The 26,773-nt window shown below is 43.4% G+C and overlaps 2 protein-coding genes across 4 annotated transcripts; one reads left to right on the plus strand and one right to left on the minus strand.

Annotated features, from left to right (window-relative positions):
- Window positions 1-1,765: 1,765 nt before the first annotated feature.
- On the minus strand, window positions 1,766-7,745 carry LOC129411878 (uncharacterized). Of its 2 annotated transcripts, none has more exons than XM_055164125.1 (6): window positions 7,539-7,745; window positions 6,306-6,421; window positions 6,087-6,189; window positions 5,033-5,249; window positions 4,862-4,921; window positions 1,766-2,640 (listed from the first exon to the last, which is right to left on the minus strand). In XM_055164125.1, exons 2-6 carry the CDS (start codon window positions 6,365-6,367, stop codon window positions 2,411-2,413), a joined length of 672 nt encoding a protein of 223 aa, XP_055020100.1. In that variant the 5' UTR covers window positions 6,368-6,421; window positions 7,539-7,745; the 3' UTR covers window positions 1,766-2,410. The 2 variants fall into 2 exon arrangements, with proteins under 2 accessions (XP_055020100.1, XP_055020099.1); XM_055164124.1 differs by having other exon boundaries at window positions 6,306-6,435.
- Window positions 7,746-13,782: 6,037 nt separating this feature from the next.
- smad10b (SMAD family member 10b) lies at window positions 13,783-26,651 on the plus strand. 2 transcript variants are annotated; one of them, XM_055164122.1, is made up of 11 exons: window positions 13,783-13,906; window positions 14,548-14,897; window positions 17,213-17,525; window positions 18,178-18,303; window positions 18,376-18,546; window positions 18,857-18,967; window positions 19,039-19,092; window positions 19,179-19,362; window positions 19,783-19,951; window positions 20,063-20,132; window positions 23,542-26,651. In XM_055164122.1, exons 2-11 carry the CDS (start codon window positions 14,556-14,558, stop codon window positions 23,730-23,732), a joined length of 1,731 nt encoding a protein of 576 aa, XP_055020097.1. In that variant the 5' UTR covers window positions 13,783-13,906; window positions 14,548-14,555; the 3' UTR covers window positions 23,733-26,651. The 2 variants fall into 2 exon arrangements, with proteins under 2 accessions (XP_055020097.1, XP_055020098.1); XM_055164123.1 differs by having other exon boundaries at window positions 17,213-17,393.
- Window positions 26,652-26,773: the final 122 nt, after the last annotated feature.

A 26,773-nucleotide genomic window follows, 5' to 3' on the forward strand; every position in this document is an offset into this window, starting at 1 on the left:
GGGCGATTGCGTATTGCCATAAAATTATTTGGTTAATTAAAGCCTAAAATACCAAATGTTGGTTCCTACATGATCACGGGGAACACCGGGACCTGTGCAGGTCCTGAACAGAAGTACACACCTCCATTTTTGACTCACTCTGGAGCCACACGTTTGCACGTTCTTGCTCTGATCTTTGTGTGTTACATTCTCTGTATTGGCCATTGTTGGTAAAATATTTCGAAAATGAATCGCGGCTGCGTCTGGACAACAATCTGTTACTGCGCTGGAGTCGTACAGCGCGTCATTACAGGCAGGAGACGCGTTTCTCCCATGATGCATCTAGAATAGTTCGTTTGTCCATACTGTCTATGGTTTGGACCCGGGTTCGCGTTCACACCAGAGGAACCGCACCAAAGTTGGTCATTCAAGCGAACCGAGACCACCTCTTTTTTGAGGTCTCGTTCCGCTTGAGTTGGTTCGGGTCCGAGTCTGATTGACGCTTTCACACCAACGCAAACGAACCGAACTAACCACTTCTGGTTCGAATGGATCGTTTGGTGCAACAAATACTGTCGGTGTGAAAGCACTATACAGGTCAAGGCTCACTGATGAGCATCTTTAATCTATCCTGAGGATCTGCTTCCTCCTGCAAGCCAAATATCTCTCAGCTGTACAAGATGAAGCGTAGCCAGGTTTCAACCAGCAAGGAGTAGGCAAAAGAAGAAGAGTAGATGTATTAGTTTAAACTTACGTTCTGAATACATTTTCATGTTCTGAACTGTTATTAAAGATTAAGAAAGTGTGTTGCGTGTTGTTCTTTCTCTCTCCTTTTTTCCCGTGCAACAGCTATTTATCGAATACTCAATGCAGCCCAGCCTCACTCAGACTTTATCTAATGTGGCCCCCAGGTAATTTGAGTTTGAGACCCCTGGTTTAAAAGGTGTTGTAAAGTCACAGAAAATTCACTTTAGGTCATGAAAAATCATACAGAAATTTTGTCAAGTTTAGAAGTTTAGAAATTTTTGTAACCTAATAAAACTGTTCTTAAATGAGACCTATTATGCCAAACTTTTCAGAGCTTTTAACCATGTTACAATAGTGTCTTCTCCCTGGCCCTCTCACGTTGTGTGTTTAGTGTGTGCGTTTATGGCAACATCAGCTCCAACTGGACACTAGGGATGGCTATCATTAAGAGGTTGCCAATAAGATACATACCTCACTACATAGGCCACGATACGATACATATCCTAATAAAGTACACTTTCAATTAGATAAGATATATTTCAAATCGATTCGATACTGTTCAATAAAAAATAAAGGTTAAATCATGTCTGTGATTCTAAAAGTCTTTGTTAAACCACTTCTTGTGCACAAACATTTTAATCATCAAAACAGTGAAAATGTCAAATGTGTTGCATAAATTAGTTTTCTTTCTCTAAACAAACAACAAAACTGTAACTGTAGCAAAATAATTTAGTAAAATATACCAAAAAATACTCTTGGCAATATATTGATACAGCAGTCCACGATATTGATACTGTATCACATCAAACAATACAATGTCTTGATATTTTGATATTTTTGCACACACCTCTTGAACACCACAATTTTCTAACGTCGAAGTCAGCACAATTGCTTCTTTTATTAATTTGTTTTAGATTAATATTGAGATTTAAAATGTCAAATTATAATAATCCATGGATGTCATAGATAAGAGCAGACAAGCACAATAGGTCTGATTTAAAACTTTACTGGAATAAATGTGAGACTGCAGAGAATCCGAAGCACAGCCGCATTAACAGAATCCAGATTAACAAAATCACAGTGACTGGGGTAAATTACAACAGGTTTATTTTAAAACAGACAAATTTGAATCTGAACATTCCCCAGAAAAACTTAAACTTCACAATTTTTCTTTTGTCTTTTACACATTTATGATTTATTCATTTGAAAAGTGCTCAACCTAAAACAATAGTCTCCTGGTTTAATATGAACTCAAAATATGAACTCAAAGTGCTTCCACATCTTTCTATCTGGGAGGTTAAAGTACAATTGAGTGACAACTGACCAAAAACCAAAGAGTTTCCTGTTGAAATAAAACTGAAGTTTGAACACCACTGAGGTTTAAGGTCCTTGTGTCTCAAACCCAAAACGAAAGGGCATGGGAGGGCATCAGAAGTAAATGAAGCAGGTTAGAGAATCAAACAGGAACAACAGAACCAGACTGCACATAAATGCGTACATGCGTAACATAAAAAACTGAAAATAAAAACCCCTTAAATGAAACACACACCTGCCCTGAGAGAAAAAGTCATGACTTGGTCCTCGTTTAGTCCTTGCTTAGTCAGTGGTTTAGTCCTCCTGGTTTAGTCATGTTTTAGTCCTGGTTCAGTTCTCGTGGTTCAGTCCTGGTTCAGCTGCACCTGTGTCACTGCCATAGGGAGCCGTCTCCTGCCATGGCCATATACTCATCGAGCTGAGCGTCGAGTCGATTGCGAGATAGGGACATGTATCGGTCCAGATCTGCGTCCAAACGGCTCTTGGTCTTGGACATGTAATGGTCCAGTTCCGCGTCCAGCTGCTTCTTAGAGGGCACTGCCTTTTTCTGCAGGCTCCTCCCCTTTGGTCCCGCCCATCGACGGCTCTGCACAGACTTTGCTGGAACACAAAAGGATCACATATTTGAGAGACATCAGAGACTTGTTGTAGAAATTATAAACGACATAATGTGAGGGGCCAAATGAGGTCATTTCCAAATATGGGCACATTAATTGGAGTATAAACAATCATTTCCCAGGGCTCTTCCTCCAAACTCCATTCACCTTATTGGGGAAGTGTCCGTGGGCGTCGTGGTCACTGGGGTTGTATTATTGTACATGGGGTAGATCTCACAGGAAACACGTTCTATCTGGACTCCAGAGAATCAGTGCAGTGACGTGTTGGTCTCATCAACATTGGACATTTTACACAAATCATCACTACTTCATATAAAATTTTAACAGCCTAACTCTTCCTCAAGTCTCCATTGAACTGAATGGGATTCTGGGCGGGGCTATTCCACAGACTGTATAAACACGTGCTCCTGAAGGAGAACGACATCGCCCACACTGCTCAGCCCCAAATGAAGCTCAGGCTCAGTTACAGGGGCTATTCTGGGGCACAGTTCCATATTTGGAATTCTGACCACAAGTATCATAGCAACAAAGTGCCAATCAGGAGTGAGGCTGTTGAAGGTACACGGCCCCTCCCTCCCACCCGCACACTGTCATTCACACGTGTTGCTAATGCTAGCAGGAGCGACCTTGGGGAAAAAAGGCAGCTGATAGGTCTGTTATTAATGTTGATATCTTGGGCCATACCTTCTCAATAAAAAGTGAACTGGAACCAAACTCTATGGAGCCAGAATCGTGCTAATGCCATTTGGAAAGTGATGGCTAGTGGGATAGATGCTACACTCTAATTCTATACAGACCTAACCTACGACTAACCAGGCTGCCGTAATGTGAACGATCAGGGACTTGGAATAAGTCTAAATATTTTGCTTAAAGGGACACATCTGTCCTGTTAAGCATGATCACATAATTATGTTATATACTAGCAAGTCAAATCCATATATTAGATAGATACATGATCATGAAAAGCCAACATTCTGTGTCTCAGAAATTTTAAATATTGTGAAAAAGTTCAATATTGAGAAGTCATGGAGTCACATCTTAATCAGCTAACTAGCTCAAAACACCTGCAAAGGTTTCCTGAGCCTTTAAATTGTCTCAGTCTGGGTCAGTGGGCGACAGAATCATGGGGAAAGCTCCTGATTGGACAGATGTCAAGAAGACAATCACTGTCACCCTCCACAAGGAAAGGAGAAAGTCACAAAAGGTTACTGCTAAATAAGGTGGTTGTTCAGAGTGCTCTGTCCAAGCTGATTCAGAGAAACCTGAGTGGAAGAAAAAAGTGTGGGAGGAAAAGGCACATGACACAACATGAGACGATGTCAGAGGAGTCTGGACTGGTGCTCAGTGGTCCAAAGTCTCTTTTAAGATTAAAGTACATTTTGCATATCTTTTGGAAATCAAGGTCCCAGAGTCTGGAGGACGAGTGGAGAGGCACAGAATCCATGTTGTTTGAAGTTCAGTGTGAAGTTTCCACAGTCAGTGATGATTTGGGCTGCCATGTCATTTGCTGGTGTTGCTCCACTGGGTTTTCTGAAGTCCACAGTCAACACATCTACCAGGACATTTTAGAGGCATTACTCTGCCTGACTGGCCTGCAAACTCACCTGACGTGACTCCCACAGAGAATCTCAAGGATATTGTCAAGAGGACGATGAGAGACACCAGAGCCACCATGCAGATGACCTGAAGGCTGCTATCGAAGCGACCTGGGCTTCACACTGTGTGTGGCACAGGGTGATTTCCTCTATGCCACGGTGCACTGATGCAGTTATTCATGACAAAAGCCCAGCCAAGTATTGAGTGCATAGAAACAAACTTTTCAAAAGCCTGACATTTCTGTTCAAAATATCATTTTCTATTGATCTGATTCAAATTTTCAGAGACACTGAATTTTGTTTTATGATTATCTGTAAGCCATAATCATCAAAATTCAAGAAATCTTTCACTCTGTCATGAGTCTATATAATATATGGGTTTGATTTTGTAAAATGAGAGACATTATTGAACAATTATAGAAACATTATTGAACAAATTTTCTGCAATGGACTAGTACAGTAGATCTTTTTTATATATAAAACTCTTTTTTACTGCTTAAATGATGTTAGAAGGACATGCACTAAAAACTTGCAGCGCATTGTGGGCATTTTGAAGGGCTTTGAGGTGTATCCACAGGTGCATGCTGGGTAAATGAGTAAACAACAAACCTTTAAACAAACGAACGCGTCCCTGAAGTCTCCTCCTCAGGACTCCTCTCAGAGTGCCCGCTACAGGTGAGCAAATAAAACAGTGTTCGTGTGAAGCAGCTCTGCCCTCTTGTGGCCACAGTGAGGAAAAAACATTAAATCAAATGTAGAATGTTTCACAGTGAAACTCACTTTTTGGGCCGAGGCTGAACTGAGACTTTGGCACCGAGAGAAACCTGCTCCTGGGGGCAGAGCTAAACCTGCTCCTGGGGACAGAGTTGAAGCCGGTTTTGTGGACAGGGTTAAAGCGGATGCCATGTTGGTATTTGTTCCTAAAGTTCCAGACACCACGCTTCCAGGGACTCTTCCAGCCAATCCGAGTCCAGACACTGCCCTTTGGAGAGGTCCCCTACAGGAAAGAGAGAATCCACAGGAGCTTGTGCACATTTACAAATGATGACACTGTTTTTAATCACAGTAAGTTTGTCTTTTTGAGCACACCCATGAGGAACACTGGAAACAGAAGAGACATTAGGTACTCATTATTTTATTGATACTTTCAGCAGTTACCATGGACACAATGCATGGATTAACAAACACTGTCAAAAAATAGTTTTAAGACCATCTGAAATCACATTTTCAGGATTAATTTTCATCAGAAAGGTGAAAGTGACCAAATGAAAAATCTGTTGACTAATGCTTGCTAGCTTGTGACTGTAATTTTATTGGAGTGGGACTTAGATAGAGCAGTGCTTACAGTTAGCATCACATCCCCAGAGAATGACATCAGCTGCAAAATAAATGGTCACATTTTAATAAAGTTCTTTTCTACTCAAAGCGCTTTACAACAAGGAACCACTCATCCATTCACGCACACACGCACACACGCACACACACACACACACAAACACACACACACACACACACACACACAAACACACACACACGCGCACACAAACACACACAAGTATACGCAGACACTACCACCTGAGCTATGGTCACCCCAAAATAAATCAGTCTCCCAGATAATACATGTTTTTTTTTTTAACAAAAGTGAAATGTGAGCTGGTGAAACTTTTAGACATCTATTGGATATCTGTAACGGCTCAAAACTGAAAACAGTCTATTTTAAAGAAATGAAGTCCAATCACTCAACATTCTGTTAAAATAAACAATATTAAAGCTATTCACCAAGTTTTTCATTCTGAATCTGGGCATAAATGTTCCACAGACGTAAAGCACTGACCTGAGATCTGGGGATGTTCTGGGGGCGCAGAAACATCAGCTTTTTATTCCCCTTAAACAGAACCTTCCTCTGAGTCATCTGCTCCAACAAGACCTCAGAGAACCTGCAGCAGAGGGACAAGAGACACTTCACCTGTCTGTGTGCGAGTTGACAGAGACCATTAACCTTTCGTGTGTATTGACTGGGACACTTCACATGTCATATGTGGACATGTCTCACCGGTTATGGAGTGACTGTGTGGTCTTCTGCTCAAGATACAGTAGGTCCGGCTTCTTCTCCATGTCTTTGTGTCTCAGGCCACATTCACAGTGAGGACAGCTCAAACTAAGTCCAGTCTAGAACCAAAAATCTAAATATAAAACCAAAGAAAGGAATAAAGGACTGAGAGACTGAACCAACTCAAAACATGCACCATACAATCCTCCAGCTAAGAATGTTAACCAAGCCTAGCAACAAGATCACAGAGATGGGTCCACAGGCACGACTGCTGTGCCCACTGCTCCTGAGAGGGTCGCCCAGCAGTACTGAAGGATAAGTCAAAAGCAGAGGATAAATTTCTCTACAGGGACAATAAAAGTGTACCTTAACCTGAATGAGACCAGGAATGAACTCAGGACTAAGGTGCCAAGATTTTCAAAATAAAAAACTAGGACATCCCTGGTTTGGGTTGGTTGGCAATAATAAAATCGTGAAACGAGTGCGGAATTAAGGAAAACTGTTCTGCACTCGGCTCTAACATGAATCAGTATAGTCACATTTTCTTTGTTTTGATCATTTTTAAGCAAAATTTCTGGATTTTACCAAAACAAATGACAATTTATGCCTCTCTTTACTTTTCAAAGATCAAACTGGTCAAAAATAGAGATACCTGGGACATTTCTTGTATAAAACTGTGACAAATAACAGGTTTTGGACAAATCTCCTGGGACAGGGGACACAGGGCTCAAAACTGGAGCTGTCCCGGACCAGGGTGATCCAGAGTGATAAACTCAGTCCTAAACCCGGTGCCTAGCTGCTCCACACGGAGGAACAAATGCACACATTTCCGCTGCTCTGCTCTGGTCTGAGCTCGGCAGGTTTCACATATATATCAGACATTTCTGTAAATGAATCTGACATTCACAGAGTGCACTTAACAGCAGAAATGTGGATCTAACAACTACTGAGCAAAACACAAGAAGTAAATACTTGTAAAAAGTCCAAACACACGGTCCATTTCAAGGTGACGGTCAAGGACAAGGCTGGGCAAATGCAGGGCAAAGCTTTTTAGTGTTTTTTTGTCCAATGATTATCTCCGTATTCACCCAGATAAAACATTGTAGTCTTACGTGTGTGTACAGGAAAATAACAGGAAAATGTCCTAAACGCTGTAGACTCCCCTTTATCAGGAGGTCGCTGTTAGCTTTGCGTTAGCTTTGCGTTAGCTTTGCGTTAGCTTTGCGTTAGCCTCACCGTTAGCCGCTAGCAGTTTTTTCTGTCCAAACTTCCTGTCCAGAAAATGAGGCCGATCAAACAAACTCCGCGTCAGTATTAAAGCCTAAGAAATGTGTCAGGAGAAGAATATGTCCGAATAACCCAGAATAGTTAGGTTTTTAGAGCTAAAGTTCCAAAAAGTGACGGAGGCTTGAGCGCAGCTCTGAGCTCAGCCGCTCTCCGGAGGAAAACTACAACAGAAGATCAAGGTGAAGTCACTTCATTAGATATAGAAATTAGGGCTGGGCAAAAATAAAAAAATATTAATCGCATGAGTTCGAGTGCGATTAATCGCGATTAATCACATGTTATACGCAAAACCAATTAATGAATTAAAAAGTAGAGTATAGCGCTCTTTTATTGGAAATGTAAATGAAAGAGCCAAACATTTGTTGTGCAAACAGCATTTCTTTCAGAGTTGAACCCTCAGAGCCTTCAAGGTATAAAATATTTATATTATATTTATATTATTAATATAAATATTTTTTATTCAGTGAGTAATAAACATTACTACTAGTAATAATTTCTAGATCATTGTTATAAGCTCAAAAGCTCAAAGCCCGCGGCCGGGTCGAGTCCTCGGACCATGGAGGCTCGGACATGTTGCATCTCACGTGGTCAGAAAAAAAGTGTAAAGAAAAGACATCAAACTTAAAGAAACGCTCGCAGTGGACTTTTCAAAATAAAAGCCAGTGAGAAACAGACGTTTACAATAAAAATAAATAATAAAAACTGCGTTAACGGTGTTAAAATAATTGTTGGCGATAATGAATTAATTAGTTAACACAAAATTAACGCGTTAACGTGCCCGTCCCTAATAGAAATTAATATTGAATAAATGAATAGTATTTAGTATAACAGAGACTAAAGCTGAGAAGTAAGTTACAGTTACTTAAGTTGTACAATGAGTGTGAAAATCTAATATGTGTAAAATAAAATCTTACAGATCCTTAAATGTCATCAGAATGTTCAAAATTCAGGACTGAAGATAACTGGAGTCAAAATTAAGCTAACATAATATATTTACAATGATTAACTGACAAACAAACCTAAATGCTAACGGTTTAATGACATTATAACAAAAAATAAGCAACAATTTAGAATTTTCAAGGTATAAATCGTATTTACTTTGCGTCTCTGTTCAGAAAATGGAAAAGATAATGGAATGGAAGATGGAAAAAATACAGTTTTCTAACCCTAAAACAATATTTAGGCTTCACAGATAGTATAATTTATGATGAAATGTGTAATATATCTGTAGATGAAGTGAAAAACTGTTGTGGGCTCAACATTTCTGTAAGGATTTGTGCAGTAAAACTTCAAAATGTGGATTTTGCCTTTGTAAAACTGCTTAGTGCATGATAATCTCTTGTCAAATAATAAAAAAATAATAATGTAAAACACAATTGTAAGTGTTTTTAAACTGGGCTCTGATTTCATTCACATGTGTCTGAGTGGGTTTCATTTTCCAAATTGTCCTTGATTTTTCATCATTTGTGATATTCTGAAATTAATCCTAGTTATCCCATTAAAGTTGCATTATGTTCCACTTCACTTTTGCCTCCATCTGCCTCCAATCCAGAAATGTACAATGTTTTTGTTTACAGTTTTTCAAAGGGTCTTGAATTTGAGAATTTGAGAATTGGCTATTCAGATCTATTCATGATTCAAAAGACCTAATATTTTACTTTGCCAACAGTCCTAACTTTTCATATTTGTGAAAGCCAGAATATTTTTCACACCATACTTTAGTAATAACTATTGTAATTTACTTTACCACACTTTACAATACTTTAGTAATTAGTGAGAGTCCTGTATGTTTAGGGTGACCAGATTTTCAAAACCAAAAACTGGGACATTCCTGGTTTATGGTTGGTTGGTAATAATAAAACTGTGAAATGAGTGGAATTAAGGAGAATTGTTCTGCACTCAGCTCTAATGTGAGTCAGTATACTCTGTGTTTCTCTCTGTGTTTCTCTGTGTTTTGGTCATTTTTAAGCAGCTTTTCTGTATTTTACCTAAACAAATTACATTTTTGATCAGATTGGTCAAAAATGGAGCCACCTGGGACATTTCTTGTATAAAACTGGGACAAATCAATAGTTTTGTATAAATCTGCTGGGACAGGGGACACGGGGCTCAAAACTGGGACTGTTTCGGGTAAATACGTCTGCTAACACTACATATGTCTCGCTATAATGTTATAATAATCATAAATATAGTATGTGAGCAGGCCCTTTGTTTCTTAGTACTGAAAAAGTAGGGGTCAAAAGTGATTTACTGTTTAAAGGTCCAATCATCATATATACGGTCTATGAGTCCAGTATTACTCTTGTGCGCTTTAAGCCAACCATGTTATACAGCTCCTGCAGCCCATAGAACTATCATAAAATCATAAATCATAATATAAAAATAAATCATAAATAAGTAAATAATAATAAAAAAAATATATAAATCATAAAATAAAAAAAGTTTTTATTATAGATCCATGCTGCAGCCACGTGATGGATCTGCATCTCATTTTTCTGTCCTTGCTTCCTTCTCCGTGGGTGCATCTCATTTCTCTTTTCTCGTTTCCTTCTCCCCGATTCTCAGCTGTCAATCAAAGTGGTATTAAGTGGTGTCCCAAAGCTTAGAGGAGACAAGGGAAGGAAACCACAGGAAACCTGAGTGAGTATTCAGGAGGCAGACATCAGATAAAAGAATCAAACAGTGAGGAGTTTGTATTGTCACATCTACACAACTAAAGGATGATTGACATGTTACATAATGCTGAATTTGACAATAAAATATGTTCCAACACATTTATCTGAAACCAAAGATGCTGATCTGTCATTCATTTAAAAGTCCTGGAATAGTAATATTATAAAATATTAGAAATAATATTAGAAAATAATCCTTAGTCTCCTTATAGTCTCTCTACAGAGTCATTTCGGTCTTTCTCCTCTGCTCCTCTTTCCTTGTTTCCTTCTCCTTGATTCCACTCCTCGTTCCTCCATTTTTCAGTTGTCAATCAAATGTGTCATATTAAGTGCTGCCCCAAAGAAAACCATGGCATGAAGGAGTAAACATGAGGAAGGCTTCAGGAGGCAGGCATCAGATAAAAAAATCTAACTTTATTGGTCTCAGTGAGAAGTTATATCCTCTTTCTTCACTGTGTCTCCTCTGTCAGCAGGACTTCCTCACCCATTTCCTGCATAACTGAGGAGAGGACTCAAGGAGAAGGAAGCGAGGAAAGAGAAATGAGATGTTTCACCAGGTTGCTTAACTTTAGTTTGTGATTTTATTTTCTACAGTCCACACTTTTAAGCAGTCATTCAAGTTAAACATATGAACAGTGTTTAGCAAAAAGTGTTTGGGGACATATCACGTCAGTCTGCTCTTTCTGTCTCCTTAATAGATTATTCAATTTATATAGCTACAGAACTTGTCCAAATATTGCAGAGTTAAGGTAAAATCTGTGCAATCTGTTCACTTAAAAATCACACCCATGCAGGTACAAGGGTCACTCATGTTTAATCTGATTGCGTAGTTTGAAGATAAATCATTGTCTACAATTTTATTTAATGACAAAAATACTCCAAAAGCGACTTGGTGCTGTTTATTACCCATGATCCACCACTGCCACTGCGCCCCTGTCAGATTTTGTCACATGGGTGCAGGAGCTCTATAGTAACATTATTTCCTCAAAAACAGACCTGGAGTTGTGTTTAGTTTCATTTACACACATTTGAATGACTATAACTCTTTATTATGAGTCTGTCTACATCTCCAAAGCTCAGAATGCTCTGTTTTACCTTGTGATGTCATGAAGCAGTAGTTTTCAAATTAACAGCTCCTTTTACCTCTAGTTCAAATGATTTTAGTAAAGTTGTATGGAGTTTAAAACTCTGTGGGGCACTTCCTGTATCACCACATCATGACATCACAAGGTGGAGGGCGTGTTTTCTACTTGAAAGAAGAAGTTAGCCTAACACACACCTCCAGATATGTTTGGGATGAGGATTATACTATAGATCAGACAGATAACAGAGAAATATGGGCCCTTGAAATGAGAAGAAACATTTTGGTTCCTCTGCTCCCAGTTTGACTTGACCTGATTAAAGTCTTGGAGGTGTACGTGAAACTTTGTCTTGTGATATACACGTTTTGTTTTTTTTTGCTTTTGTGACTCACCTTACATTTTCTCGCATTGATATTTTGCAGTGACATCATGCCGGGGGTGATCTGCATGTATGTCTATCACAGAATGTTCAGTATTTGTTTTGGTGAGGGACTTATTTAACAGCACAGTTCAGCTCACCTGTTGTCATTCCAGATAAGTCAGTTAATTCTGTTCAGCCTGTGTTAAAACAAAACTCAGATCAGTCTAACAAAGCCTCAGACAGAGCAGTGCCTTCAGTTAGTGTTTAATTTCATATTCCTGATTCAAGCTACGGAATGGCTCAAACTTATATGATGTAGCTCACTTTTGGATTGGCCAACCAATCAGTGGGCGGAAGGTTTACATGGAAGTGGCACAGACAGAACCATGATCTGACCCCAGGACCACTCACTCAAATATTGTTAGAAGGAAGAGTGCAGGCTTTGTCTCATCTTCTGTGGTCACTGAAGTAGCCTAGCACCAGTTATGAGTGTCTATACTTGTATTTAACAGAATGTTGATGACATCAGCTGCAAAGGAGCAATAATTGAGTCTCAGGTAACACCACAGAATCTACAATATATTTTGTAAGATATTTAGCATCAGTGACATAATCAGACCCTACAAAGTTATTTTTGCCAAGTAACTAATTTCTGTGCAGTAATAGAAGTACTCAGATCCTTCTCTACTTTTACTCCAAGCCTGCTTCATTTTAAAGTAAGCTTACTTACTTAGTACTTAGCGGTACTCCTCAGCCTAATACAAACAGAGCAATGACTATTAAAAAGAATGTTTTTGCTTGTTGTATTTTATGTTGTATTAAATGTTGAGAAGTAATGTTCTTTCATCTAAACCTTTCCAGATACCCAAAGTGTTTAATAGTGCTTTCACTCAGCTGCCTTGGGACAGATGGACAGAAGCGAGGCTTCCAACCTGCACCACTGGCCCCTCCCACCACTAACATGTATACGTCACATTCATACAAGGTAATGTGGGGGAAGTGTCTTGTCGAAGGACACAACAACAGTTTGCACTATAGCCCCTGTTGCCTCTGTGGCAACTGGTATCTGCAGCGGTCTACCATCCATGTCCTGACCAGGGCCTGCCCTGCTTACAGAAGAGACAAGACTCGTGGACATGGAGCTTAGACTGCGCCATTGTTAAGTGCTTTTTTTTTAGTAGAGGCAGTGACTTTTACATGTAGTGTAATTATTTAATAAGGATCCGCCTGTGCCCTATAGTCTCCATATATTTAGCGTGGCCAGACGTCCCTATTTACCCGAGACAGTCCCAATTTTGAGCCCTGTGTCCCCTGACCCAACAGATTTATACAAAACCAGTGATTTGTCCCAGTTTTATAGAAGAAATGTCCCAGTTGTCCCCATTTCTGACCAATTTGATCTGATTCCCACCAACAGTAAAGAGGAGAATATGTTGATATACTGTCATCTGTTTAGCTAAAATATAGAAACGATGCTTGAAAATGACCCATAAGATAAAAAAAAAAAAAAAAAAATGACAATTTTACTCTTTTCACGATTACATTTATACCAACCATCCCAACCCAGGTGTGTCCAGGTTTTTAATTCTGAAAATCTAATCCCTCTACATGAAGTTCATGCAGAGTTCAGTTGGTTTTGGTCTTGCTTCAGTATTCCACTTATTAAAGCATTAGCCCTGTGTCCCACGTCTGCCCTGTCCACGGGTCTTCTTCTTCTTCTTCTTCTTCTTCTTCAAACGTCCATAGAGCGTAAATCTAACTCCACTAGTCCACACACTGCGGAATAACACACTGCACTGTTCCAGCCAGTGTGTCATGAGCCGTAGTCCCGCTGTTCTCCGCCTGGAGGCGCACACATGATTCATTTCTGAGGAGCACTTTTATTTTCTATTATTTTTAGCGCGTGCTGGAGTTGCCTCACTTCCTGTTATGTCTGGCGTCTGGGCGCGTGACCCGAGCGTCTGAGACATGCACGCGCTGCAGACACACACGCACGCACACGCACGTACGCACACACACGCACAGAGATACAGACGCACACACGCACGCACACACACACACGCGCGCACGGAGACACAGACACGGAGACAGAGCGGAGCCAGAGCCGGAGCCCTCAGCGGTCTGACGCACCAGCTCTGCCCGGACACGAGCGCTCATCCCCGGCACAGACAGCCGCTCTGCCCGCGGGCTTCCGAGGCTCAGGTACGATCCGTGACAACTGTTGATCTGGCTCGAGTTTAGTCCCGGCGCAGACCCGGGAGCGGCATTTTACGGTCCGTGTGCATTTCCATCCGAACACAGGGACCGGAGAGTCTGTGGGTTTACCTCGGTTAGCCTCGTGTCACCCGCTGTAAACTTGTGGTTCTGTTTCAGATCTGCTATGGGTCAGACAGCCTATTTCACTAATGCTCAGGTTTGGATTAGTCCTGGTTTAGTCTTGGTCCAGAACTGGACCCTGTTTAGTCCTGGTTTAGTCCTAAAGAGTGCTGTTACGTATTGCACATGTATTTCACATGTATTTCACATGTATTTCATATGTATTTCATATGTATTTAGTCCTGGTGAGGAGGAGCAGAGTCTCTTGAGTCTCACCAGGAGGATGTCTGGAGTCTAAGGACAGCTGTGGTTCAATTCCTGTTACTTGGCTTTTTGCTGCTGTTGTGCTCTTGAGCAAGACACATCAGCATCCTTGCCTCCTTGCCTATTGTGTTACTGACTGTGTTACTGGTACTGTCCAGAGACGCTGTAGGTGCAGATTGGCAGCCATGTGTGAGTCAGTCTGCCCCATGGCGGCTGTGGTACTGGAGTGCGTGTGTCCAGCTCATGATGGTTGTTTGTTCCAGAGGAGATCATGTCTCTGTCGGATGCCGCTCCTGCCTCAGACCTCGGCTTTAGTCCTGGCTCTGGGTTTAGTCCTGGTTCTGGGTCAGGTCCTGGCACTGGGTTTAGTCCCGGCTCTGGGGCCAGCCCGGGTCTTGGGTCAGACCCGGTCCACAGCGCGGTGCACAGCCTGCTGCGCCTGTGCCAGCCAGGGGAGAGCGAGGGGTTTGCACGACGGGCAATCGAGAGCCTGGTGCGTAAACTGAGAGAGAGGAGAGAGGAGCTGGACGCGCTGGTCACCGCCGTCACCACCAGGGGGCGCCAGCCTGGACTCTGCGTGACCATACAGAGGACCCTGGATGGAAGACTGCAGGTAAGAACCCCGCCTCAGACCCAGATTAGAGTGATTTGATTTATCGAACACAGATCTGCTGCTGTGACCTAAAACTGGCATCACATGGCCTGGTTCAGTCCTTATTTAGTCCTGATCCAGTCCTGGTTTCAGCCCAGTTTAGTCCTAAGGTAGACTTGATTTGGTCCTGGTTTAGTCCTTGTTTAGTCCTGGTTTGGCTTTGTTCTTGGTCCTGGTTCAATCCCAATTCTGTCCTGGTTTAGCCATGGTTCAGTCTTGGTGTGAGTCTGATATAGACTTGGTTTGGTCCTGTTCAAGTCCTGGTTTAGTCTTAGTATGGTCCTGGTTTAGTCCTGATTTAGTTCCAGGTTCATTTTTCATTTACGTGAACACACATTAAAGGTCAGATGCTCTCTGTGTCAGTTGCTCTCTGTGTGTCAGTTGCTCTCTGTGTGTCAGTTGCTCTCTGTGTGTCAGTTGCTCTCTGTGTGTCAGTTGCTCTCTGTGTGTCAGATGCTCTCTGTGTGTCAGTTGCTCTCTGTGTGTCAGTTGCTCTCTGTGTGTCAGATGCTCTCTGTGTGTCAGTTGCTCTCTGTGTGTCAGATGCTCTCTGTGTGTCAGATGCTCTCTGTGTGTCAGATGCTCTCTTTGTGTCAGATGCCCTCCCTGTGTCAGATGCCCTCCCTGTGTCTCTGTGAGGTCTTGTGTAGTAAACCTGCTATAGTTTAGACCTCTTTAAGCTGTGTTACTTCTAATATTTGATGAATGGGGTTAGCAGTTGAGGTTGGAGCTTATGCTGTGCACTGTTTGGGAAGAATAAAACCTCACCTTAGCTTCATGTGGCTAATGTAAGTGCAGCTAATGATGTTTCTGACTGTGACCAGCAGGGGGCACCAGACATCCACCCACACTCTTACATCAACTGTTTGGGAGACGTGGTTAAAAAATAGGCTGAAATACAAGGATGTTTTTTTTTTTTTAGTTGTTTATTACACTGAAAATTTGAGCCTTACTGTGAACGGGTTTACATCTCCACAAACTTGACTCTTATTTAGCCTGGAGGTGGGTCTCCTGCATGTTTCCATGGAAGATATTGTTCTTTTGGCTATAATATTCCACATTATGGCATAAAATGTATCTGTCTCTATGGAGAAAAGTATGGTTTTAACTTTCATGTAGGTGACAAGCCACCTCCAGAAAGTTATATACTGCACCTTTAAATTTATGTGTAAACCTAGTCCAGTGCCAGTTCAGTCCTGGTTTAGTCCTGGTTTAGTCCTGGTTCAGTCCTGGTTCAGTCCTGGTTTAGTCCAGGTTCAGTCCTGGTCTCTGTCTGGGCCTTGTTTTGTCTGGGACACAGGAAAGAGGCGGGGCTCTGAGTGCAGCTGTTGGAGTCTCACTTTTAAGCTTAAGTTTTTTTGACTTTTCTGTTTTGTTTTCTTTTTCTGTTATTTGGTATTTTCAGAAACAGCAGAAGCTATTTTTCCCCTGATAATTTCCATCAGTGACAATGTCCATTCTCTCACTGTATTTCTCCAGCCACCGTAACATCTGGGAGGGCATCTGACACACCACAACATCTGCAGATTACACACTAGACACGCGACATTTGACCTGCCCTCATCTCAGTCTAACACTACAGAAATACAGGAGGAGGGGAGGGCATCTGACACACATCTATTTTCTAGTATGTCAGATGCCCTCCCAAACCTTTAATTAGCATGACATTTGATTAGCTGACAAGTGGAGTCATTTATAATTAGCTTAAGATCAAAGACTAATATCCATATTGGTTATATTCTGTGACGCTTAGAAAAATAAAAAACACCCTTCCTCCCTCTTTCCCAACCCTTCTCTCTCCTCTCTCCCTTCTTCCTCCTCCCTCTCCTTCCTCCTCCCATTCCTCCTCCCTCCCTCCCTCTCCTCTCTCCCTCCTATTTCTCCTCCCTGCCTCTCCTCTCTCTTCTCCCTTCCTCTTTCTCCTCCCTCTCTCTTGTGTTTAGTCTCAATGATGCAGCCTTGGCCTCAGAACTCACTGGTCTCTCTTTTAATCTCTCTATTTTAGATTTATACAGACTATTTTACATTTAAAGGTTATGAGACTCTACAGTATGACTACCACTACTATTACCACTACTATTACTACTACTATTACTACTACACTACTACGCATGTTTGTCTGCACTTGAGCTTGTGAGCACTCAAATGTGCTGTTAAAGAATGATACAAATAGCATAATACATGTATTTTGTCTGTGTGTGTGTTGCCATAGTGACAGTGACAGGAGCATCTGATTCAGACTGGGGAGTGACACCTCTCTGTTTGTCTTGGTGCAGGTGGCAGGGCGTAAAGGCTTCCCTCACGTGATCTATGCACGTCTGTGGCGATGGCCCGACCTGCACAAAAATGAGCTCAAACACGCCGCCTTCTGTCGATACGCCTTCGACCTCAAGTACGACAGCGTCTGCGTCAACCCATACCACTACGACAGAGTGCCCGCGCCCACGGGTATCACAGGTACTACCACTCCCGCAGAGTGCCCGGGCCCACGGGTATCACAGGTACTACCACTCCCGCAGAGTGCCCGGGCCCACGGGTATCACAGGTACTACCACTCCCGCAGAGTGCCCGCGCCCACGGGTATCACAGGTACTACCAGTCCCACAGAGTGCCCGTGCACATTTTAAGACCAAAATAACGAGGCTCACAGCAGCAGTTCCAGAGAGAGGGGCCACAGCATTCCAATGTAAGTCAATAGGAGCCAGAGTCAGAAGGAGCCAGAAGAGCCTCCATGTGATCCTCCTCCTATTTGGAACGTGTCATCTAGAGCATTAACTATGTCCAGTTATGTATACACTCTGTAAATAGTCTTGTTACATCCAATTAAAGGCTCAGGATATGGATTTAACCGTTATCATGAAATCGATTCCCGATACGTCAGTTTTTTCAAGAATCGGCACTGATATTCGAAATCAGAATCGGTGCACGGAGCATCCGTGTAATACAATGCAATAAAGAGTTATAAGTGTCATAAAATGTCCGCTCTTTACCTAGCTGTGGGTCAGAGCTGTTATAGGCGACATTTGGAGGACTTTTTGCCATACAAAAGATATAATATTTTGTTTCAAATTGTTGGTTGTTATGGCAACAGTTCAAATTGTTCCTCATTCTGATCCCCATGGATGAACTGTCCCAAACCACTGTGATGCCCTTCCACTGAGCCGCGCTCAAACATGCTCTTACGCTCCACTAGGGGGCGCACCAAAGATCTGGGTCTGTCACTGTGCCTGTTCTCTTTCAGGTCCTCAGACAACCATTAAGGAGGAGCTGGTGCAGGACTGTCTTCACCTGGACCTGACTCCACCCCCAGACCCCTACCAAGCCCGCCCCCTCTCCATGTATCCCAGCATGCACCTATCCCCTGCAGGTGAGTCTCTGACCCCTCCTGACCCTGTCCCCATCCTCTGAGCACAGGTGTGACTCTGCCGCTCTCCTCCAGGGGGCGCTGGCTGCAGTCCAGGAATCGAGGTCCAGGGTCTAATCCACATGAGTCCAGGCCAGAGCCCCCCTGCTCCCCATGCCCCGAGTCCAGACTACAGCAGCGCTGGGCCTGAGACCGGACCAGAGACTGGACCTGAGACCAGTCCACACACCGGACAGACCAACACAGGTTTAGATTAAGTTCAGATCAGAGACCAGCTGAGGTTCAGTTTAAAGAGGGGGTATAATACAAATTATATATATATATATATATATATATATGTATATATATATATACATACATACACAATAGTATATATAGTTTAGTCCTGTTTAGATTTGCAGTATAGTGTCTAATTTAGATAGTTTAGTCCTTGTTCACTCCTGGCATAGATTTTGTGTTCTGATTTTGGTTCTTAGTTCAGTCCTGGTTCAGTTTTAGTTCAAGTTCAGGTGTAGTCCTGGTTTAGTCCTGATTTGGTCCTTGTTTTTCTTTACAGAATCCTGGTCGAGTGTCAGCCCGGCAGCCTACAGCCCAATTGGTCCACAGTCTCAAAGTGGGAGGGGCCCATATCCATTACATCACCACCCGCCAGCCAATAACCACTACTGTAAGTGATGATGTTATTCTTTTATAATGCAGGTTTAGGTTTAAGACACTTTATATGAACATCTGTTTCAGGGTCACATCAGCAGAACAACGCCCCCTATCCACCGCCTGTGTCCAGCCACCCAGGTACTGACCCAAGTCCTATATTCCCGGTTTGAGCTGGTTTAGGCAGGACCCTCTTACACAATCATGATGTTGGTTCTCTGTTTCAGGGCTGGACTTCTGGTGCTCCATCTCGTACCTGGAGCAGGACGTGAGGGTGGGGGAAGTGTTCAAAGCTCCGGCAGGTTTTCCCGTCATCACTGTGGACGGATACATGGACCCCTCCGGAGGGGACCGCTTCTGCTTGGGCCGACTGAGCAACGTCCAGCGCACTGATGCCAGCCACAGAGCCAGGTATGGTCCTGTCACTGAGCCAGGTACGGTCCTGTCACTGTCACTGAGCCAGGTATGGTCCTGTCACTGAGACAGTTCTGGTCCTGTCACTGAGACAGGTAGGCCCTGTGATTCAGTGAGCGATTTTTTATTTTTTAACAAGGGAGATGGCTCAGTATTAGAAAGGACATCTTGAAAAGGGGGGGCTGTGGGTCCTCCCTTATGAAATTTATAAAAAACAGGTGTATTTTCCTTCTCTTCTTTATCTATCTTTATCCATAGCCACTCTGTTTGATTGTGGATTGTGATTATGGTTTGGAGTAGAATTGTTTTTATTTGTACTGATTAAAAGTCTGTTGTTCAGAGGTCTCCAAACTTGTCAGAGTTCAGTCCTGATCCTTGTCAGAGTTCAGCCCTGGTTCAGGCCTGGTTCTCTCTCAGGTTGCACATTGGCCGTGGTCTTCAACTGGAGCACCGTGGAGATGGAGATGTTTGGATGCGCTGTTTGTCTGATCACTCCGTCTTCGTCCAGAGCTTTTACTTAGACCGTGAGTCCGGACGCACACCAGGGGGCGCTGTGCACAAAGTTTATCCTGGAGCCTACATCAAGGTTTGGAATCTGGGGAAGAACAACTAGTGGTTTAGTCTTAGATTAGTCCTGCTTTAATCCTGCTTTAGTCTAGTCCTGATCTATACCTGGTCTAACCCTGGTTTCCTGCAGGTGTTTGATCTGCGCCTATGTCACAGAGAGATGCAGAGGGTCTCGTACAGGGACCAAGACCACAGCAGTGGTGAGTTTTATGCCCAAGCACCAAAAGCACCACTTATACAGGAAAAGCTCCTCTCATCACTTTTAATGATTTCTTGGAGCAGGCAGTGTGATTGTGGAGTAACATCACTCACCGCACCGTGTTCACACCAGGAAGGGACCATCAAGCAGCCAAACTCGTGTTCAGTTGTTAGGACCAAGCCAACAAAAATAAGCACAAAATCTGAACAAGCACTAATGAGATGCTCACATTTTAATCATTAAACATAATTAACATGAATGTTTACAGCTTTTCTTTTAGTCATTACTGGTTCATTTGAACCAAACTGCAAAAAAATCCCCTTTCATGTCATGAAAAGTGCCACACAGGAGCAACATGCTGCGTTCAGATCATAGACTGTATAAAGAAGTGGACTAAGGGAATGTGATGTCACCCACAGCGTTCAGCTCCAAATGAAGCTCATCAGAGCTAGCTGTTATAGCGGCTTATCTGGAGCAAAGTTCCATATTTGGAAATCTGAGGCGTTACCATATAGCCAATCAGGATCGAGGCTGTTAAAGGCACTTGCCCCTCCCTGTCTGCACCTCTGCTTTGGCATGCTTACTTCCTATTTGGAACACGGTGGCTAGTTACCTATACTCACTTATATTCTAAGTCTGCTGCACATCTAGATGCTTCCAAAGCTTCTGCAGTGCGTCTTGAGCATTTACATCTCGAGAGCCAAACAATGGAGTTAAAACAATGAACTTTTTGCATCTAAATCAGGGGTCTCAAACTCAAATTACCTGGGGGCCACATTAGATAAAGTCTGAGTGAGGCTGGGCTGCATTGAGTATTCGATAAATAGCTGTTGCACGGGAAAAAAGGAGAGAGAAAGAACAACACGCAACACACTTTCTTAATCTTTAATAACAGTTCAGAACATGAAAATGTATTCAGAACGTAAGTTTAAACTAATACATCTACTCTTCTTCTTTTGCCTACTCCTTGCTGGTTGAAACCTGGCTACGCTTCATCTTGTACAGCTGAGAGATATTTGGCTTGCAGGAGGAAGCAGATCCTCAGGATAGATTGAAGATGCTCATCAGTGAGCCTTGACCTGTATAGTGCTTTCACACCGACAGTATTTGTTGCACCAAACGATCCATTCGAACCAGAAGTGGTTAGTTCGGTTCGTTTGCGTTGGTGTGAAAGCGTCAATCAGACTCGGACCCGAACCAACTCAAGCGGAACGAGACCTCAAAAAAGAGGTGGTCTCGGTTCGCTTGAATGACCAACTTTGGTGCGGTTCCTCTGGTGTGAACGCGAACCCGGGTCCAAACCATAGACAGTATGGACAAACGAACTATTCTAGATGCATCATGGGAGAAACGCGTCTCCTGCCTGTAATGACGCGCTGTACGACTCCAGCGCAGTAACAGATTGTTGTCCAGACGCAGCCGCGATTCATTTTCGAAATATTTTACCAACAATGGCCAATACAGAGAATGTAACACACAAAGATCAGAGCAAGAACGTGCAAACGTGTGGCTCCAGAGTGAGTCAAAAATGGAGGTGTGTACTTCTGTTCAGGACCTGCACAGGTCCCGGTGTTCCCCGTGATCATGTAGGAACCAACATTTGGTATTTTAGGCTTTAATTAACCAAATAATTTTATGGCAATACGCAATCGCCCATTCAATTGATTCACCTTTAAAAAATGTCCTGCTTTTAGCCTAGTGTGAGAAATACAGTCGGACTAGATCCAAACCAGAGCCCCGAACCAGCAGGAGCAGCTCCGGTTCTGTCCGGGCTCAGATGACGTGGAGCGGTGAGTGAAAAGCGCTTTTCCCGGGAAGAACCAAATGCGGACACCAACTAAACTGGATTCACGTTCTGTCCGGATGCTTTGCACCACCTCGGAACCAGCCGCGGTTCTTGAGCGCGGAGGACAGGAGCAGCACAGACCTGTAGGTGTAGTCCACAGAACATTCTCACTTTCCCCGCACGGAACACGGAACCATCGCGCAGACGGCGGAACATACCCGCTCAGACCCAGTCATTGCGCACTGGTCTTGCTCGCCACCGTCTGGAACCAGCACATGGAGGATGGAGCCTCCGGACCATCTGACCAACGCGCTTGTAGGACGACAGAAGACCAAGAACCAGACTCCAGCGCCGTCCTGAGGAGCTGCGCGCTACGCTGAACGCTGTTGGCTTCTGCTGTTACCCGAACTCAGAACTGATGCGGTGAGTTTGTAGAAAGTTCTATGTTGCTGTTTTATGAGTTCATGGTGATAAGATGAGGACGACCCGCGGTTTTAACAGGGAACATCAGTATTGGTTACTGGAGATATCACTGTTCTACCGGGATACAGAGGCTCGTTAATTGGACCAGTTTTGGTTCGTTTGCCGGTGTGAAAGCGCCACACTGGAGTGTATCTGTTTCTCGTATGTCAAACATGGATGGAAGACGCTTGTTTTTGCCTCGTACTTTTTGCTAACATGTCGCCAAGCCTCTGGAATAGATCACTGCAGTTTTGTGGCGCTTGCATATTGATGGGACAGCTGTGTTTGCCGCTGAGTGCGCGTGGATTTCGGCGACACATATGTGGAGCTTGGTCATCGAGTTGCCAGCAAGTTACGCACCGAGTGTTGAACAGATAAACAGACTGTCAATGTCTTTTTATTTCTTATTACCCCCTCCAATAAAGGTCCCATACTTATGAACAGGGGAATTGCGTCAGCGCCTCCTCTGCGCTCTGATGCTGTGGTTGTGGGAGCATAAAGTGAAGTGCACACGTGTACCACCATGTGTGGTTTGTTTTGGTTCTTCGGTGACGCCGTATGTGCACGTGTACTTGTATTAACAGATCCACTTAGACTCGTTGCTTCATAACTGCTGTAAATTGAGTTTTGGGATGTAAACTGCGTTAATAATCTGCTGTGAATCTGTATGGGCACCGATTGCAGGTTCATCTGTCAGTGCGGCCCGCGGTAGGGGGGTGGGATTGTGCGTACATCTACCGCGGGCCGCACTGACATTATTCTTTGTAATCAAGTGGAGGGCCGCAAAAAATCCTTCCGCGGGCCGCAGTTGGCCCCCGGGCCGCGAGTCTGAGACCCCTGATCTAAATGTTTTAAGAATCTGCTCTAAATGCAAAAGTGTCCAACCAGACATGTTGACACGAATATGACACTGCAGTCTGAACGCAGTATTAGAGCGTGTGAGCGACTCCTCTAAAGAAAAAGCCCAATTCGCTATCAAAAAATACTTTGCAACTAGTCCACATGCCTATTCTCAATGAAGTCCTCACATGGACGCGCTCCTCTGTGCTTAGTGCTGGTTTAGGCCCTGTTGTGATCCTGTTGTGACCCTGTTCTCCTTCAGGTCCTCACATGGACACGCTGCTCTCTGTTCTGACCCTGTTCTGACACTGTTTTCTCTCAGGTCCTCACGTAGATGCGCTCCGGGGACTCTGTGTGTTCCGGGTGAGTTTAGTGAAGGGTTGGGGGCAGCAGTATCCACGCCGCTGCATCCAGGACACCCCCTGCTGGCTGGAGGTGCACCTACACCGCGCTCTGCAGCTGCTCGACCAGGTGCTGCACGCACTGTCTCCGCGGCAACACCACGATCTCTGACCCCTCAGCAAAACCACCTCTTCTGACTCCTGTCTGCACGGAAACACCATCACCTCTGACCTCACGGCAACACCACCACCTCTGACCCCTGACGTCACCTCCGTAGAGCTCAGTGATGCCTCCTCTGGCTCCAGGGGGCAGTAGCAGTCACACAGTCGTCCCTCTAGGTTAGAGCACCCTCAGAGGTCTGTAGGAGAAAAGGGAGACCTGTGTTTGAAGTGGAGATGTTTGAGCTCCCATCTGAAGGTCATTGGCACCTGTAGGCACTTTCCTCAGACCAAGACTTTAAGACTGAAACTGCCCTCTGTCTGAAACATGTCCACGGCAACACCACCTCCTCTGACCCCTGACCTCACCACCACACAGCTCAGTGACGCCTCCTCTGGCTCCAGGGGACAGTAGCAGTCACACGCTTGTCCCTCTAGGTCACCTGTAGGCACGTTCCTCAGACCAGGACCTTAAGACTGAAACTGCCCTCTGTCTGAAACGTCTTCATTCAAAACAGTCTGACTTTTGAACCTTTTTCTCTCAACTCCAGAGGACATATTTATCATTAGCATCAATGAAAACTATAATCAACCTTACTTACTGCCGGGTTAACCCTGACCGTGGGGCAGGTCATTCTTTGAGCAGTTACTTGCATATAACACACGTCTAATGACCTCCGCTCCAGACCATTGTGCTGTCCAGGAAAAATAGACTCACATTGGTCAGTATAACAGTTCCCATTGTTTTTAATGATATTAAGTCTCCTGGGACCCGTGTAGGTCCTGAACGGCACCTGCAGTCAGTGTAGACCCAATGTGAGTGTGAGTCCCCCATTTCCTCTGCACTTTGACTTCAAACTAAAGGATGTTTTATCGTCTCCAAAGATCTTACCTCGACAAGTTCTGACAGACGGGTTACATGACAGCGCCTTAGTGCATTCGTCATAAGGTCACATGACAGCGCCTTTGGGGGGCGTGTCTTTAGGTCACATGTCAGCGCCTTTGGGGGCATGTCTTTAGGTCACATGACAACGCCTTTTGGGGGCGTGTCTTTGTCAAACTTTGAATGTCCAAAGAGATTATGCAAGAGCTAAGGCCTCCACCAGGGGTCACTGTGCTAGACAAAGCTCCTGTATTCTGCTGAACGGCCTTTTCTCTCTGTAACCCTGTTCTCGTAGAATGTTCCACAGTGAGGCTTTAAGCCAATTCTAATGAAATGTTCTGCAGTGGAACTTTAGCCCAGTTCTAATGTAGTATCCTTTTCAAAAGCATCCCTGGAGCTATGTTTCATTCACATTTTTCAGTAATTCTGGTCCACAAACCTTCACCAGATGGTGACACAATGTAGTTAGTAATTCTGCCTCACAGTAAAAGGTCCCTGGTCGGACTCCTGGGCCTTTCTGTTTACATATTCTCCCTGTGTCTGGATGGTTTCCCTAAGGGCACTCTAGGTTCACCTATCAACACAAAACAATGGGTCAAAACCTCCAGCTGAGGCAGTCCTGACCAAGACTAGCTCAAGATCTGGACATGGGTCCCACTGTTCCTGACAGGTTTAACCCACAGACACTGAAGAACGGGTCAAATGCAGGTTTAATCCAGAGACAGTGCAGGATGGGTCAAATGCAGTGGACACATTTCAGTGTGGGCACAATAAAGTGTAACTTAATAATTTCAGGTTTTACATTAAAACCTCTGAAACTGGCTTCTGATCTTACTAAAATCCTAATGCTCACTGAAGTGTTAAACAAAGGCCGGTCGCTGCAGAATTCAGGAGCTGGATCAGAGGCCATGTCCTCAGTCTGCACCAAACCTCTTTTCTCTGGGTCTGAAAAGCTTTAAGTCTCCTGTACTTTTGTGTCATGTTATGAGTGCCGATGTCTATGACTAATGACAATAAGAAAACTACTAGAGATAGTCAGACGTCTACCAGGGCACTGGCTCTATCTTGCAATGGTACTTTTATATTCAATCAGGGGTAAATGCTCTGAACTGAAGATTATATCTCTGTCACTTCTACAGTTACTGAGTCCAAGTGGAACAGACAGGATCTAAGAGTTTAGTCCTGGACCTGGTTTAAGTGATGGGCAAAATGAAGTGAGATCGAAGCTAAGTGGGCGTGCCAAATGAAGCCTTGAACCCTCGAATCTGCTGAAGTCATGTGACCGAGGCCTCGGTCTGTGTGAATCCAGATAAATACTATGTATGTGAACAGAGAACATTTTATACATATTCTCATCATGGTTATAATCAACAAAGGTTCATACACACTGGAAAGTAATTGATGGCAGTATTTGGTGGGGCTCTTTTACTGGTTCTGAGGCTTCATTGGTTCAGTTTTCCCATCACTAGTCTCTCTTTGGTTTAGTGCTGAAAATGTCTTAATTACAAACAAATATAAAGTCTATTTATTAAAACACTCAGAGACCCATTATTTTTGCACAATGCGGTACATGTTAAGTGCTCTTGTGTTTCCATCACAGTTTAAAGCAGATTATGGACCAATCAGGAGGCTCGATGAACAGATGTCAGTGGGGTGGGGGGTGGGCAACTCCAAAACCCCCAACTCCAAACTCCAAATCTCTATGACCTCATTTTCAACAAAGCCTGGGGCACAGTCTGCCATAACTTTTGTGTCTGAAGTTTCTATCGTCCAAGTCATCAACTCTTGGACAAATTATGCTTTCCAACAGCCTTCTGTAGAGATTGAACATGTTTTATTTTATTTATTCAATGAGTTCTGACCAAAGATGAAAGATCTGTATTATCAATGTTTGTAATGCCACCAGAAATTACAATATGGATGTGTGTGTGATTTAAGGCTTTTGTACTGTTTAAATTGAGCTTTAACTGTAAGAAATCTATTATGTTCGACTGTGGCTGTTTATGCTTCAATGAAATATTTTAAAGATCATTTTTAAACCAAGAAAAAGCCCAACAGTGTCTGTATTCGGTTTACTGTTTACAACTGTTCCACTGTGGCGCCATTAAGCACAAAGCCTGGGAGGGACTACGGTTTAAAATACTCCGCTAACATTTGGCCATTGGCTATTT

Source organism: Boleophthalmus pectinirostris, unplaced genomic scaffold (genome assembly GCF_026225935.1).
Source record: "Boleophthalmus pectinirostris isolate CB_2022bp ecotype Guang Dong unplaced genomic scaffold, ASM2622593v1 HiC_scaffold_6, whole genome shotgun sequence".
NCBI lineage: Eukaryota > Metazoa > Chordata > Actinopteri > Gobiiformes > Gobiidae > Boleophthalmus > Boleophthalmus pectinirostris.

Excerpts from the sequence above, each read along its gene's own strand:
- LOC129411878 (XM_055164125.1), bottom strand. The coding sequence starts at position 6,367 with ATGGAGAAGAAGCCGGACCTACTGTATCTTGAGCAGAAGACCACACAG. Across the intron at positions 6,190-6,305 it reads ACACAGTCACTCCATAACCG|GTTCTCTGAGGTCTTGTTGG; the intron begins GTGAGACATGTC and ends CCTCTGCTGCAG. Across the intron at positions 4,922-5,032 it reads GTTCAGCCTCGGCCCAAAAA|CGGGCACTCTGAGAGGAGTC; the intron begins GTGAGTTTCACT and ends GCTCACCTGTAG.
- smad10b (XM_055164122.1), top strand. The coding sequence starts at position 14,556 with ATGTCTCTGTCGGATGCCGCTCCTGCCTCAGACCTCGGCTTTAGTCCT. Across the intron at positions 17,526-18,177 it reads CGCGCCCACGGGTATCACAG|GTCCTCAGACAACCATTAAG; the intron begins GTACTACCAGTC and ends GTTCTCTTTCAG. Across the intron at positions 18,968-19,038 it reads GCCAGCCAATAACCACTACT|GGTCACATCAGCAGAACAAC; the intron begins GTAAGTGATGAT and ends CATCTGTTTCAG.